Genomic DNA, 14,583 nt, shown 5'->3' with positions numbered 1-14,583 from the left:
TAAGCCGCCAACTGGAGAGATCATATGGACCCCCTAGCAGGTCTGGGTAAACTTGTGGCTCATTTTACCAACAACCCAGAAGAGAGGCAGCTGCCCAGAGTAAGAATAGGTGTAGCACTGTCTCACGTGGCCCCAGCATCCTGGTGGGGACATAGCCTTCTAGATGGCATCATGACAGACCCACAAAACCCATTTCCTGCTGTTACACAGGTCTTTATCACATGGGGCCATCACCTCTATTCAGGAAGAACTGAAAGACACACAACACGCAAAGATGCGTGGATGCACACACACACATGCTCAGACACAATCTCCACAAACACACTCACACACGAAAACACATGGCCACACTCACACTCATGTGCAAGCTCACACACACACTGAGAGGCCCTCATACACACACAGCCTCAAGCATACACTTTTGCACACAGTTAGATGCACATTTACACACACACATCTTCACACAGGGCCATGCAGTCACATGCACTCACATACTCACGGACTCTCACATATGGTTGCACACTCCATAATCATGCAATCACCTATGCACCCTCACACACTCAAACACTGTACCCACCCACATGCTCAGGACCACACTCACATTCACTCACACATACACACGCTCAAACACTGACATTCACATGCAGTGACGTCACCTTCACACTGTGTGTTCATATGCGTGTGCACATGCACACAGACACACGCACACGATCTGTGCCCCAGTAGGAATTATGTGCAAACATCCAGCCCTTCCTGGGTCCCCGCACCAGCCGTGGTGTCAGGATGCATCTCATCTGGGGGTTGGGACGGGTGGGGAGCAGATTCGAAGCCCAGGTGACCTGGTGAAATGGCCTCGCTCTCAGCTGTCCATTTCCCCTGGAACAAGCCGTAGGGTGCTGGCAGATGTCAGCAGCCCAGACAGCCACATTGTCTGACAGGTCAGCACACGGGCTCTGTAGCCATATGCTTTGCTGTGAGTCCTGGCTCTTCCCCTTATCAATTTGTGACCTCCCACGGTCTCCTACCCTCTCTGTGCCTCCATCCCCCATCTGTCCAATGGGGCTAGTGAAGTCCCTGCCACACTGAGTTACTGTGAGGATGGAATGGGCTCACAGAAGCCAGTCTGGAAGCTTTATGAGTACTGCTCTTGGGCCACCTCCGAGGCAGTCTTTCTCCCTCCTCTCTGTCCTCTCCCGATCCCTCCTGAAGGTCCCACATTGGCCTGGTGACAGTAACCAAAGATGGTGTGTGTCAGCAGGTCCATAGCAACATCCTCCTGCCTCCTTTTCCAGATTGTCACAGTGCCGCGGCTGCTTGGAGTCGTGGAGCATGTGCAGACCACCCTCCTGCTGGGAAAACTACCGGGGAGCCTTCCAGCCATGCTGGCCACCCCCTCCATCTCTGTGTACACAAACAGGTACAAACCAGCTGCACCACGGGTCCCCAAGAAAGCTCATCCCCTAACCTGGTTCATTGCACAGCCGCACTCCAAAACCTGTGCTAGGCAGAGCTCAGGAGACCAGCCTTGGAGCTAGAGAAGTGATGGGACCTAGAGCTGGGAAGGGCTTTCCACCGAGAGAAGGTCCCCTTGTTACCATGTTGAGTGTTTGCACAGCACAGGAAGGGAGGCATGGAGTGCCAAGCCCAGTGTTAGATCCACCTGAAGGAGTCCTGAGAGACGGTCACATGGCAGCTGTGCAGGCAACGGGAATGAATGAATAGGACCAACCTGCTGTTAACCATGCCCTGTGTGTGTCTGGCCGGCCACCGCTCCTTGGGCCTGCAGGGACTCAAGATCCACTTACCTTGGGCGCGCGTGCATGCGCACACACACACACACACACGCACACACACACACACACACACGGCTCATCTCTCATACCTTCCATTCCTCCACCTGACAAGCAGGAGCCGGACAATGCTGCTGGCAACACTGGGACCCCCTGCCCCAAGCCTCGGTTCCTCCTGCCAGGGTTTCCCTCTTAGATCTCAGACACAGTTTCCCAAAGCAGTATCCTGATTAGAGGAACGATCTAAATTGGGGTCCCCAACATGATCAGAAAGGGGCAAGGTCAAAGGCCAGAAAAGATGGGGCTGGGTCAAGACATGACGTCAGAGATCAACGTAGGAAGCGGAGATAACCCTGGAGAAAAACATGCATCCAAGCTCATTTATTCATTCAATGAAAATACTGATGGGCTACCTGTTATATGTCTACAGGCGCTGCTGTAGACATTGGGGGTACAGCAGTAAACGAGGCTGGCAAAGCCCCACCCTCATGGAGCCTCCAGTCTAGCTGCCTCTTGTGCTGCTTCTGCTGAAACAAACATGCTGAACCACCTGTAGGGATCAAAACACACCCCCACTCTGATGGTGAAGCTGGGCTCCCAGTAGTGCAGGAGGTGTGGGGTCTCCCTCGAACACTGACTTTCTCCTCCCTCCCCTGCCACCTCTGTTCTCACCTTGTGGCCAGAATACAACCCCGGAGCTGGCAAGGCTCCTCCCTGCGCACTGATGCTGCAGACTCTGCAACCTTCACGCTGCCCGCTGCCTCCTCCCTCGGCTCTCTGGAGGCCAGCCAGGAGCCTGTGGATATAAAGGTAATAACAGTAGAAGCGTCCTTGGACACAGCCTTTACAGTTTGCAGAGCACTTTCACGTGCATTTGCTCATTTGTGTTTAGTATCATGATGCCCACTGTACCGGTGAGGTTCAATGATTTTCCCAAAGCCACAAGTAAAGTGGCTCTGCTGGGCTTCAGACTCAGACCTCTGGGCTCCCAGGTTCACCCTCTTTCCACTGTGTTGCAAAATTTCTCCGGCAGCCTTGATTCAGGTAGTCACTGGAAATAAAGCTCTTCCAGCTTAGTGTCATAACTTGGAAATGGCCAACCCAGGCTCTTTTCCATCCACAAATTAAAGCACATCTGACTGTGTACTCCCTGAGCTCTAATGAAAGCAAACATCTTTCTCTTAAAGACTTACTGGCTTTTGGGGAAGACAGACTTGGATGGGGAGGCCGAGGAGGGCGGATCACCTGAGGCCAGGAGTTGGAGACCAGCCTGGCCAACATGGTGAAACCCCATCTGTACTAAAAATACAAAATTAGCCGGGCATGGTGGTGCACACCTGTAATCCCAGCTACTCAGGAGGCTGAGGCAGGGGAATCGCTTGAACCTGGAAGGCAGAGGTTGCAGTGAGCCGAGATTGTGCCATTACACTCCAGCCTGGGTGACAGAGCGAGACTCTGTGTCAAACAAACAGACAAACAAACAAACAAACAAACAAAAGAGTTGGATGGTTTTACATTCCAGTCATTGCTCAGCCAAAGCAAATCTGATATGGATCCTCTAGGGCAAGCTCTCTGCGGCCTCAGCCCTGAGGCTGGAAACATGCCAGGGGAAGCAGCAGCAGTGGAAGGTTGGCCCCACCCGCCCCACACACCAGGGCTTCTGCTCCTTGAGTCTTAGGACCTTGTCTTTCACCCTCTACCTCCTCGGGGGCCTTGGCTAACACTCCTTATTCTTGGTTTCAGATGATGAGTTTCCCAAAGAGCCCCTTTGCAGCCCGAAGCCACTTTGATGTCAGCGGGACTGTCGGTGGCCTCCGTGTGACCAGCCCTAGTGGTCAGCTCATACCTGTGAAGAATCTGTCGCAGAATATCGAGGTAGAAGTTTGGGGTGCCTTCAAAAGTCAGGGGGGCCCAGGCTGGAGTTCAGTGGCATGATCTCAGCTCACTGCAACCACTGCCTCCAGGGCTCAAGCGATCCTCCCACCTTAGCCTCCCAAGTAGCTGGGACAGCAGGTGCAAGCCACCACACCCAGTTGATTTTTTTTTTAAAGTTTTGGTAGCAACAAGTCCTCACTATATTGCCCAGGCTGGTCTTAAACTCCTGGGCTCAAGCAATCTTCCCACCTCGGCCTCCCAAATTGCCAGGATTACAGGTGTGAGCCACTGCGCCTGGCCACATTTCTGTCTTTTTTTTTTTTTTTTTTTTTTTTTGTGACGGAGTTTTGCTCTTGTTGCCCAGATTAGAGTGCAATGGCGAGATCTCAGCTCACTGCAACCTCTGCCTCCTGGGTTCGAGTGATTCTCCTGCCTCAGCCTCCCGAGTAGCTGGATTACAGGCACCCACCACCATGCCCAGCTAATTTTTTGTATTTTTAGTAGAGATGGGGTTTCACCATGTTGGTCAGGCTGGTCTTGAACTCCTGACCTCAGGTGATCCACCTGCCTCGGCCTCCCAGAGCGCTGGGATTATAGGCGTGAGCCACCACGCCCAGCCTCTGTCTTCTTTTTCAACTTGGTTGAAATTGAAAGTTGGCCAATTATTTTTTTAAAAAATTGTTAAAGAAGAGAATCATTCAAAATGATCCTTAGCAGCCGGTGGTGGTAGTTCACACCTGTAATCCCAGCGCTTTGAGCGATCAAGGTGGGAGGATCACTAGAGGCCAGGAGTCCAAGACCAGCCTCGGCAACAATGTGAGACATCATCTGTACAAAAAATACAAAAATTAGTCAGGTATGATGGCATGCACCTATGGTCCTAGCTACTCAGGAGGCTGAGGCAGAAGGATTGCTTAAGCCCAGGAGGTCGAGGCTGCAGTGAACCAAGATTGGTTTAAAAAAGAACAGCAACAGGCCGGGCGCGCTGGTGCATGCCTGTAATCCCAGAACTTTGGGAGGCTGAGGCGGGTGGATCACGAGGTCAGGAGATCAAGACCATCCTGGCCAACATGGTGAAACCCCGTCTCTACTTAAAAAAATACAAAAATTAGCTGAGTGTAGTGGTGTGCACCTGTAATCCCAGCTACTTGGGAGGCTGAGGCTGGAGAATTGCTTGAACTTGGGAGGCAGAGGTTGCAGTGAGCCGAGATTGCATCGTTGCACTCCAGCCTGGGCAACAGAGCAAGACTCCATCTGAAAAAATAAATAAATAAAAAATAAAATAAAATGTCCAATTAGATTTTCTTTAAAGTTAAACAAAAACATAAACATATCATGGTGCAATATAAATTCATTTTTTTCAAAATTTTAATGATTTTATTCTTGTCTTCTACAATTTTCTCATCAATGCCTAATTCAGTGACAATTTTTAGTGATGTCTGTGTTCTCATCCCTGGAGTCTGTGAATATGTCACCTTAAATGCAAAAGAGAGGTCAGGTGTGGTAGCTCACACCTGTAATCCCAGCGCTTTGGGAGGCTAAGGTGGGAGAATCACATGAGCCCGGGACTTCAAGGTTATAGTGAGCTGTGGTCATGCCGTTGCATTCCAGCCTGGGTAACAGAGCCAGGCCCTGTCTAAAAACAAAAATACAACAAAATTGCAAAAGGGATTTTGCAGATGTGCTTGAGTCTTGCCCATCCTGAGCTGGGGAGATTATCCTGGGTTATCTGTGGGCTCCGTGTCATCCCAGAGGTCCTTATAAAAGGGAGGCAGAAAGGGAGGTGACTCCAGAAGACAAAAAGGTGACTTGATGACAGAAGCAAGAGGCTGGATTAATGCGAGGAAGGGGCCATGAGCCAAGGAATGCAGGCGGCCACCAGAAGCCAAGAAAGGCAGGGAAGTGGGTTCTCCCCTAGCCCTGGGAAACTGATTTTGCACTTCCAGCCTTTAGAACTGTAAGGAAACAACTGTATATTGGCTTAAGCTTCCCATGGTGGTCATTTGTGATAGAAGCCATAGGAAACTAATACAATGATCAAAGCCCGGCCTGGATTTCTGTTCCCAGGTGCTCAGGCCACACAGCTCTGCACAGCAGTCCTGATGCCCAGGGGCTGGCATTGCCTTCCTGGCACACCTTCAACACGATTGTTTCTGATCACAGATCCTGCTGCCCTGGCATTCGCAAGGACACAGCCAGCCAACCACGTTGAACCTGAGCAGTCCTGAAGCTTTGTGGGTGAATGTGACTTCAGGGGCGGCAACCTTGGGGATCCAGCTGCACTGAAGACCAGACATCGCACTCACGCTTAGCCTGGGCTATGGCTACCACCCCAACAAGAGCAGCTACGATGCCCAAACTCACCTTGTACGGATGGCGGCTCCAGGTAGGCCTGTGACCATTTCCTGAGCTGCTGCCTGGGGTACGATCAGCTTCACTTGGAAATCAGAAGCCATAGGAAGAAAAGCAAAGAAAAAACCACTCCACACATTCAGTGGCTTATTTTTCATTGGTGTTACTATTTGCCAACATTAGGTGAGCACTTACTATATGCCCTGAGGAAGTTTACAAGCTCATATAGGACTGACCTCATTGCAATCCTCATGACAACCCTTGGCACGGGGAACTATTGAAATTTCCACTTTCAGCCATGTGTGGTGGCTCACGCCTATAATCCTAGCACTTTGGTAGGCCGAGCCAGGCAGATTACTTGAGGTCGGGAGTTCAAGACCAGCCTGGCCAACATAGCGAAACCCCATATCTACTGAAAATACAAAAAGTAGCTGGGCGAGATGGCGCACACCTGTAATCCCAGGTACTCAGGAGGCTGAGGCACAAGAATAGCTTGAACCCGGGAGGCAGAGGTTGCAGTGAGCTGAGATCACACCACTGCACTCCAGCCTGGATGACAAAGTGAGACTCTGTCTCAAAAAAAAAAAAAAAAAAAAAAAAAAAAAAAAAAAAAAAATCTCTACTTTCCAGATAAGAGCAAAGAGGTTAAGGAAAAGGAACTGGTCTGAGATTATACAGCCAATAAGGAGCAGAATCTGTGTTTCAGCCCTTGTCTGTCTGAATCAGCCGTGCACCCTGATTGGGGAGTGCCCTTTCTTCTATGCTCCTGGTCTCAGGAGGAGAGAGTGCTCCTAGGATATCACGGGTGGGGGAAAACCAGCAGGGTCTGCTTCCCTGCCAAGTGGCCTCAGTCACCCTCTCCCATGATCTTAATGCCCATCTCAAAGAGGCTTCAGGCTGACCTGGAACCCCCTTTCCTACAGATGAGCTGCCCACATGGATCCTGAGCCCACAGGACCTGCGTTTTGGAGAAGGGGTCTACTATTTGACTGTGGTCCCTGAGTCTGACCTGGAGCCAGCCCCCGGCAGGGACCTCACAGTTGGCATCACCACCTTCCTGTCTCACTGTGTGTTCTGGGATGAGGTCCAGGAGACTTGGGACGACTCAGGGTGCCAGGTAGGGAGAGCAAAGTGAAGGAGATGAGGCGGTTTGGTGGGCTGTGCGCAGCTCAGGTAGGGTCCCCTTTTGGTTCCTCTGGCACAGCATCTTGAGCCTCTCCATGGGGCCTTTGCTGTTCCTGGTGCCTGGGATACCCGCCTCATCCTTGCTCCAGCCTAAGCATTGCTTCCTCGAGAAAACTGTTCTTAACTCCCTAAGTCAGATTTCCTATTGTGAACCCCCAGAGCACACACATCCAGAGCATCCAACCGCAGAGCTCCTCATCCATAGCACTAAGCAGAGGGGTCATTTCACCTCTACGCATGAGATCATTTAAATGACATCTGTCTCCCTCCGTGCACTGGGAGCCCCCAGTGTGACAGCAACAATGTGCTTTGTTCACCACTGAGAACAAATGGTCATTGACCCAGGCGACAAATTACTCAGAAATCCCTGCTGCCTCTAGATTGTTAAGGGAGGCCAGGGTGTCATTTCCAAGAGAATGAACTCATAGCTCAGCCCTTAGTTCTGTGCCAGGTGCAGGGCTCCATGCTTTGCTTGCAGCAGCTCATCAAATCTGCACAATCATCTCCAAGATAGCTGTGACTCTCATTTTACAGGGGACAAAAGAAAGGCTCAGGAAACTCAACTGACTTGTCCCAAATCTTACATGTAGGGCCAGGCGCGGTGACTCAAGCCTGTAATCCCAGCACTTTGGGAGGCCGAGGCGGGTGTATCACTTGAGGTCAGGAGTTCAAGAGCAGCCTGGCCAACATGGTGAAACCCCATTTCTACTAAAAATACAGAAATTAGCCAGGTGTGGCAGTGGGCACCTGTAGTCCTAGCTGCTCAGGAGGCTGAGGCAGGAGAATCGCTTGAACCTGGGAGGTGGAGGTTGCGGTGAGCCTAGATGATGCCACTGCATTCCAGCCTGGGCAACAGAGCAAGACTCTGTCTCAAACAAACAAACAAACAAACCATCTTCTTTACCCACCAGATGGCCCTAGGGGGTGACTGCATGCTCCCGGGGGATTGGGGGTGGCCATGCAGGTGTGAAGCACAGGCACAGATGGCAGCCCCTGCCCTAGTTCACTCCGGTCCCCTTCCTGCCCGGCTATGTTGTCCTGCACCACAAGGCACCACCTGCCCAAGTGCCATCACATCTTCCTGGTGCCCAGATGCCAGCTTAGAACTCAAAGCTGTGTCCTTCTCTTTTTCTTCCTGTGGTTCCCCCAGGTTATTTTGCTTTTCGGCATAAGCTGACCAACTGTCCCAGCTTGCCTAGAACTGAAGGAGCTCCTGGGACTCAGGACTTTCCGTTTGAAAAGCAGGAAAGGCCCCGGCAAACTGGGATGTGTTAGTCACACCAGTGTTCTCTCAGCACATAGCCTGTTGCTGGATGTAGAATTAGCACCCCACAAATATTTGTCCTGTGAATGATAATCAGGTGGACCACAGGGGTGAATGCCGAATTTGTGATCACGGTTGCCTATAGGGGATGAGGGACAAAGGATATCTCAAATTTACTTGCAACATATATGTATTTTTTGAGACGGGGTCTCACTCTGACGCCCGTGCTGGAGTACAGTGGCGTGATCTCAGTTCATTGCAACCTCTGCCTCTGGGGTTCAAGCAATTCTTGTGTTTCAGCCTCCCAAGAAGCTCGGATTGCAGACGTGAACCACATTGTGGTGCATGCTTGCAATCCCAGCACTTTGGTAGGCTGAGGCAGGCAGATCACTTGAGGTCAGCCTGTTTGAGACCAGCCTGGCCAACATGGTGAAACCCCATCTCTACCAAAAATACCAAAATTAACCGGGTGTGATGGTGCATGCCTGTAATGTCAGCTTCTTGGGGGGCAGAGGCATGAGAATTGCTTCAACTCAGCAGGCAGAGGTTACAGCAGTGAGCAGAGATTGTGTCACTGCACTCCAGCCTGGGCGACAGAGTGAGATCCTATCTCAGAAGAAGAGAAAAAAAAAGGGAAAGCAGACTGGCAACATATACACAATTGTCCACTGAGAATGATGGATACAAAAATATTATAAATAATATTATCTGCATATTTTAATTAAATAAAAAATATTGGCCAAGTGCAGTGGCTCACTCCTGTAATCCCAGCACTTTAGGAGGCTGAGGCGGGTGGATCACGAGATCAGCAGATTGAGACCATCCTGGCCAACATGGTGAAACCCCGTCTCCACTAAAAATGCAAAAAAAATTAGTTGGGTGTGGTGGTGCATGCCTGTAGTCCCAATTACTCGGGAGGCTGAGATAGGAGAATTGCTTGAACCCGGGAGGTGGAGACTGCAGTGAGCCGAGATCTTGCCACTACGCTCCAGCCTGGCGACAGCGGCTTTTGAAGCTGGTTTCCCAGTGGTCTTCCCACCCCACCCCCCAGTATAGTGTGCACCCTTCAAAGCGAATGCCGTTCTCCTCCCCTGGGCTCAAGCGAGCAGGGGTTGAGCTTCCCGAGCGTCTCCACTGACAGCCCCTTTATGGGTTGCAGGTGGGGCCCCAGACCAGCCCCTACCAGGCACACTGCCTCTGCAACCACCTCACCTTCTTCGGAAGCACATTCCTGGTGATGCCCAATGCCATCGACATCCACCAGACTGCTGAGCTCTTTGGCACCTTCGAGAACAACCCTGTGGTCGTGACCACCGTGGGCTGCCTGTGTGTGGTCTACGTGCTGGTGGTGATCTGGGCGAGGAGGAAGGATGCTCAGGATCAGGCCAAGGTGAGGCTGAGAACAACTGGCGCTGTGTACACCGTCCTGGGGAAGACTCCATTGTTTTCAAATAATATTAGGCTTCACGGGAAGAGGGTATTTTTCTACTTAAGATTTTTTCCAGCCGGGCTCAGCAGCTCACGCCTGTAATCCCAGCACTTTGGAAGGCCAAGGTGGACGGATCACCTGCAGTCAGGAGTTCACCAGCCTGGCCAACATGGTGAAACCCCATCTCTACTAAAAATACAAAAATTAGTCAGGCGTGGTGGCATGCACCTGTAATCCCAGCTACTCAGGAGGCTGAAGCAGGAGAATCGCTTGAACCTGGGAGGTGGAGGTTGCAGTGAGCTGAGATTATGCCACTGCACTCCAGCCTGTACAACAGAACAAGACTTCGTCTCAAAAAAAAATTGTTTTCCAATATATGCAGTATGCCTGACACATACATATTGGCCTTCAGCCAATATTTATGGCTATCTGAAGAAGAGGTAATGAATGAATGCAAGGTTGCATTGTCACAGAGCTGTGAAACTCTCTCCGTTCCTACCCCTTCCCCCGAAGCAACATCACTCAGGATTTCATGTGGGTTAAATTTAATAACATAATAGTTTCAGCACTGATACTGCTGTCTTTGATTCACCCAAGAGATTAAGCATTAATACTTGAAGTGCCTCTGCTGTAGGTTGGTTCCCGGGAAGCAGACTCAGAGGCAAAGTTGAGCATGCAGAGTGTGCAGGGTGTTTATTAAGGGGGCCTGGGACCTGCACCTGGGAAGGGAGGGAAGGAGGCAGCATGCGCAGACAGAGAAGCTGAGCTGTGATGTAGCCCGGTGACAGCCCGGCCCAGCCCCTGGGGAGCACTGGAGCTGTGCCAATTCGGGTTGAGATGCCCAGGTCTTGACCACACCCAGACCCTCCGCCAATTGGTCATTGGGTACTGGCTGCCCCAAGGGGGCACAATCTCAACAGAGGTAGCTGTTGCATTTTTGACCCCATTAACTGAGGCAACAAGTCCTCCATGGGAGGGGGATCTGGGCAGCGCATCTTGGAGTCGACTATAGCCTCTGGCCAACTCTGGCTAATTTCTTTTCTTTTTGCCAAACTCTTTAAAAATTTTTTTTAATTCTTATGGGTACGTGGTAGATATATATACGTATGAGGTATATGGGACATTTTGATACAGGCATGCAGGGTGTAATAATCACATTGGGGTAATTGGGGTATCCATCTCCTCAAGCGTTTAATCTTTGTGTCACAAACAATCCAATTATACTCTTAATTATTTTTAAATGTACAATTATTATTGACTGTAGTCACCCTGTTGTGCTATCAAATACTAGATCTTATTCAACTTATTCATTCTTTTTTTTTTTGACATAGAGTCTTGCTCTGTCACACAGGCTGGAGTGCAGTGACGTGATCTCAGCTCACTGCAACTTCCACTTCCTGGGTTCAAGCAATTCTCCTGCCTCAGCCTCCCCAGTAGCTAGGATTACAGGTGCCAGCCACCATGCACAGCTAATTTTTGTGTTTTTAGTAGAGACAGTTTTCACCACATTGGTCAGACTGGTCTGTAACTCCTAACCTCAAGGGATCCACCTGCCTTGGCCTCCCAAAGTGCTGTGATTACAGGCGTAAGCCACCGTGCCCGGGCTACATCTTATTCATTCTTTCTAATTTTTGTACCCATTAACCACCTCGTCTTCCCCCCAATTCCCGTCCCCACTACCTTTCCCAGCCTCTGGTGACCATCATTGTACTCTCTATCTCCATGAGTTCATTTGTTGCTAAACTATCTTAACGTTTCATTTCTTTTAAATTCTCTCAGAAACACCACCTGGTTCCAAATGTTATGAGAATTTATACATGTACAGAATTTGTATGGTTCACCAGGTCAAACATTCAATGTTCTCAGCTTATCAAGTTCATTTCCAATTTAACTACATGGGGGTCATATCTCATAAAGAATGTACTTTGGGGCCGGGCATGGTGGCTCATGCCTGTAATCCCAGCACTTTGGGAGGCCAAGGCGGGCAGATCACTTGAGGTCAGGAGTTTGAGACCAGCCTGGTCAACATGGTGAAACCCCGTCTCTAACTAAAAATACAAAAATTAGCCAGGCTTGGTGGCACACGCCTGTAGTCCCAGCTACCGGGAAGGTGGAGGTTGCAGTGAGCTAAGATCAAGCTACTGTACTCTAGCCTGGGCAACAGAGCGAGACTCTGTCTCGATACAAAAAAAAAAAAAAGGAAGAAGAAAAGAATGTACTTTGTGTTTTTTTATTTTCCCAGTGTTTTGCACTTGAAACTCTGCTTTTATGAAGAACAGTTCTCACCTGAGGGGATGAATAAATGGCACATGTAATTTTGCTTTGCCCAATTCATGATTGTCACGAATCATCAGCTCCTTCTTGGCTGGTGGGTGATACACGAACCCACCAAGCAAGGCCTTCCTAATGCTGTCCTTCTCTTCAGGTGAAGGTCACAGTGCTGGAAGACAATGATCCCTTTGCTCAGTACCACTACCTGGTGACAGTCTACACGGGACACCGACGAGGGGCAGCCACGTCCTCAAAGGTACCTGCCTATGCGAGGTCCACTGATTAATCAGCACATCCTACCCAGCCCTGCTATGCCACTGTGGAGTTGGCCACTCCTGGTCTCTGGATTTCAGGTGACTGTCACCTTGTATGGCCTGGATGGAGAGAGTGAGCCCCACCACCTGTCTGCTCCCGACACTGCGGTTTTTGAGCGAGGAGCAGTGGATGCCTTCCTCCTCTCCACCCTGTTCCCCCTGGGAGAACTGCAGAGCCTCCGGCTGTGGCACGACAACTCAGGGGACCGGCCATCCTGGTGAGTTGGGGGCAGACAAACCATAAGAACCTACAAAATGCCAGGCCCAGGGCTGGGCACTGTACATTTGCCTCCTTCCTGATCTTCACAAGCCTCTGCAAGACACAGAGAATGATCTCTGTTTCACAGATGAGGAAACCGAGGGTTAGAAAAGCCTACTGGTTCATGGTCCACACAAACTGGATCACTAGCTAGGAGAAGGAGTGGAGGCTACAGCTAGCCCCACCTTCAGTGCTAGCCCCACCCTTGACCGTTTTGCAGCATCAACCTGTGTGACTTGCCCAAGGTCACACAGGTGGCAAGTTTGGAGCAAGTTTCTCTGCATTCTGAGGCCAAAATGAGTGCCCCAGATGAGTAGTGTCCTGTCTGACCACCCGTCAGTAGCTGGCGGCTTTAGAAAACCAATAGCACTTTAATTCACCTACGGGATTAAGCGTTGATATTTTAAGTGCGGCTGCTGTAGGTTGCTCCCAGGAAGCAGGCTCTGAGGTGGAGTTGCATATGCAGGGTATTTATTACAGGGCCCTGGGACCAGCGCCTGGGAAGGGAGGGAAGGAGGCAGAATGGCAGAAAAGTCGAGCTGTGATGCAGTCCAGCAACAGTGCGGTCCACCACTGGGGAGCTCTGGAGCTGTCCCAAGTTGGGTTGAAAGACCCAGGTCTTGACCCCTGTAGGCACTGCATCACTGGATGTCAGCTGCCCCAGAAAAGCCTGTGACCTTGACATAGGTGACTTTTGCATTCCTACAGGGCTGCCCTTCCTGAAATGAGAAAATGCCTGTCAAGAGCATCTTAGCATAGCCCCCAATATGTAGTAAATTCTCAGTGAAGAGTGGCTATTGCTATCATTACTGTTCGTTTTTTTTTTTTTTTTTTGAGACAGAGTCTCACCCTGTCACCCAGGCTGGAGTGATGGCACAATCTCGGCTCACTGCAACCTCTGCTTCCTGGGTTTAAGTGATTCTCCTGCCTCAGCCTCCTGAGTAGCTGGTATTACAGGCATATGCCACCATGCCCAGCTATTTATTTATTTATTTATTTGTTTGTTTGTTTATTTGTTTATTTGTATTTTTAGTAGAGACGAGGTTTCACCATGTCGGCCAGGCTGGTTTCGAACTCCTTACCTCAAGTGATCCGCCTGCCTTGGCCTCCCAAAGTGCTGGGATTACAGACGTGAGCCACTACGCCCAGCCATCATTGCTGTTCTTGTTGGCTATATGGCAACAGGGAAAACTGCTGCTCGATCTGACATCACAGGATAGGCAAGATAATTTCAATTCTTCCCCAGACCTCAAAGATCTAAATCAGGTTAGAAGATACCCACGAAGTCCTCAGCCCAAGATAGATGGTGATTCTTTGGGTAAAAATGCAAGAGAGGAGGCCGGGCATGGTGGCTCACGCCTGTAATCCCAACACTTTGGGAGGCCGAGGTGGGTGGATCACCCGAGGTCAGGAGTTCGACACCAGCCTGAACAACATGGAGGAACCCCGTCTCTACTAAAAACACAAAATAAGCTGGGTGAGGTGGTGCATGCCTGTAATCGCAGCTACTCGGGAGGCTGAGGCAGGAGAATCGCTTGAACCTGGGAGGCAGAAGTTACAGTGAGCCAAGATCACTCCATCGCATTCCAGCCTGGGTGACAGAGCAAGATTCTGTCTAAAATTTAAAAAAAGAAAGAAAGAAATCCAAGAGAGGACCATGTTCTGCGTACTCCAGCCTGCACCTGCCTGAACACGCACAATTTAGACAATTTGGCTTTACTTGCTCATGCCTGGATGCTGGCCCTGAGCTTGGTGCCATGTGTACAGGTTAATGGTCTCCAAATGCACCTTTTTGCAGCATCTTTGTGGAAACATGGCAGCTTCCCAGAGGTGGCTCTCTACAA

General features: G+C 50.3%; 1 protein-coding gene across 1 annotated transcript in view; it reads left to right on the top strand.

Annotated features, from left to right (window-relative positions):
• Positions 1 to 14,583, top strand: part of LOC100586182 (polycystic kidney disease protein 1-like 2) — a 120,368-nt gene that overhangs the window by 53,828 nt on the left and 51,957 nt on the right. Inside the window, exons 19-26 of the mRNA XM_030823728.1 lie at positions 1,293 to 1,417; positions 2,474 to 2,600; positions 3,534 to 3,665; positions 5,829 to 6,051; positions 6,941 to 7,134; positions 9,626 to 9,856; positions 12,321 to 12,422; positions 12,520 to 12,698. Coding sequence (XP_030679588.1) covers positions 6,039 to 6,051; positions 6,941 to 7,134; positions 9,626 to 9,856; positions 12,321 to 12,422; positions 12,520 to 12,698 — 719 coding nt within the window. The 5' untranslated portion in view covers positions 1,293 to 1,417; positions 2,474 to 2,600; positions 3,534 to 3,665; positions 5,829 to 6,038. The remainder of the gene's footprint in view (positions 1 to 1,292; positions 1,418 to 2,473; positions 2,601 to 3,533; positions 3,666 to 5,828; positions 6,052 to 6,940; positions 7,135 to 9,625; positions 9,857 to 12,320; positions 12,423 to 12,519; positions 12,699 to 14,583) is intronic.

This window comes from Nomascus leucogenys, chromosome 2 (assembly GCF_006542625.1).
Source record: "Nomascus leucogenys isolate Asia chromosome 2, Asia_NLE_v1, whole genome shotgun sequence".
In the NCBI taxonomy this organism is placed as follows: Eukaryota; Metazoa; Chordata; class Mammalia; order Primates; family Hylobatidae; genus Nomascus; species Nomascus leucogenys.
The sequence above is the reverse complement of the archived record's forward strand: the minus strand, read 5'-3'. Positions and strand labels throughout refer to the sequence as shown.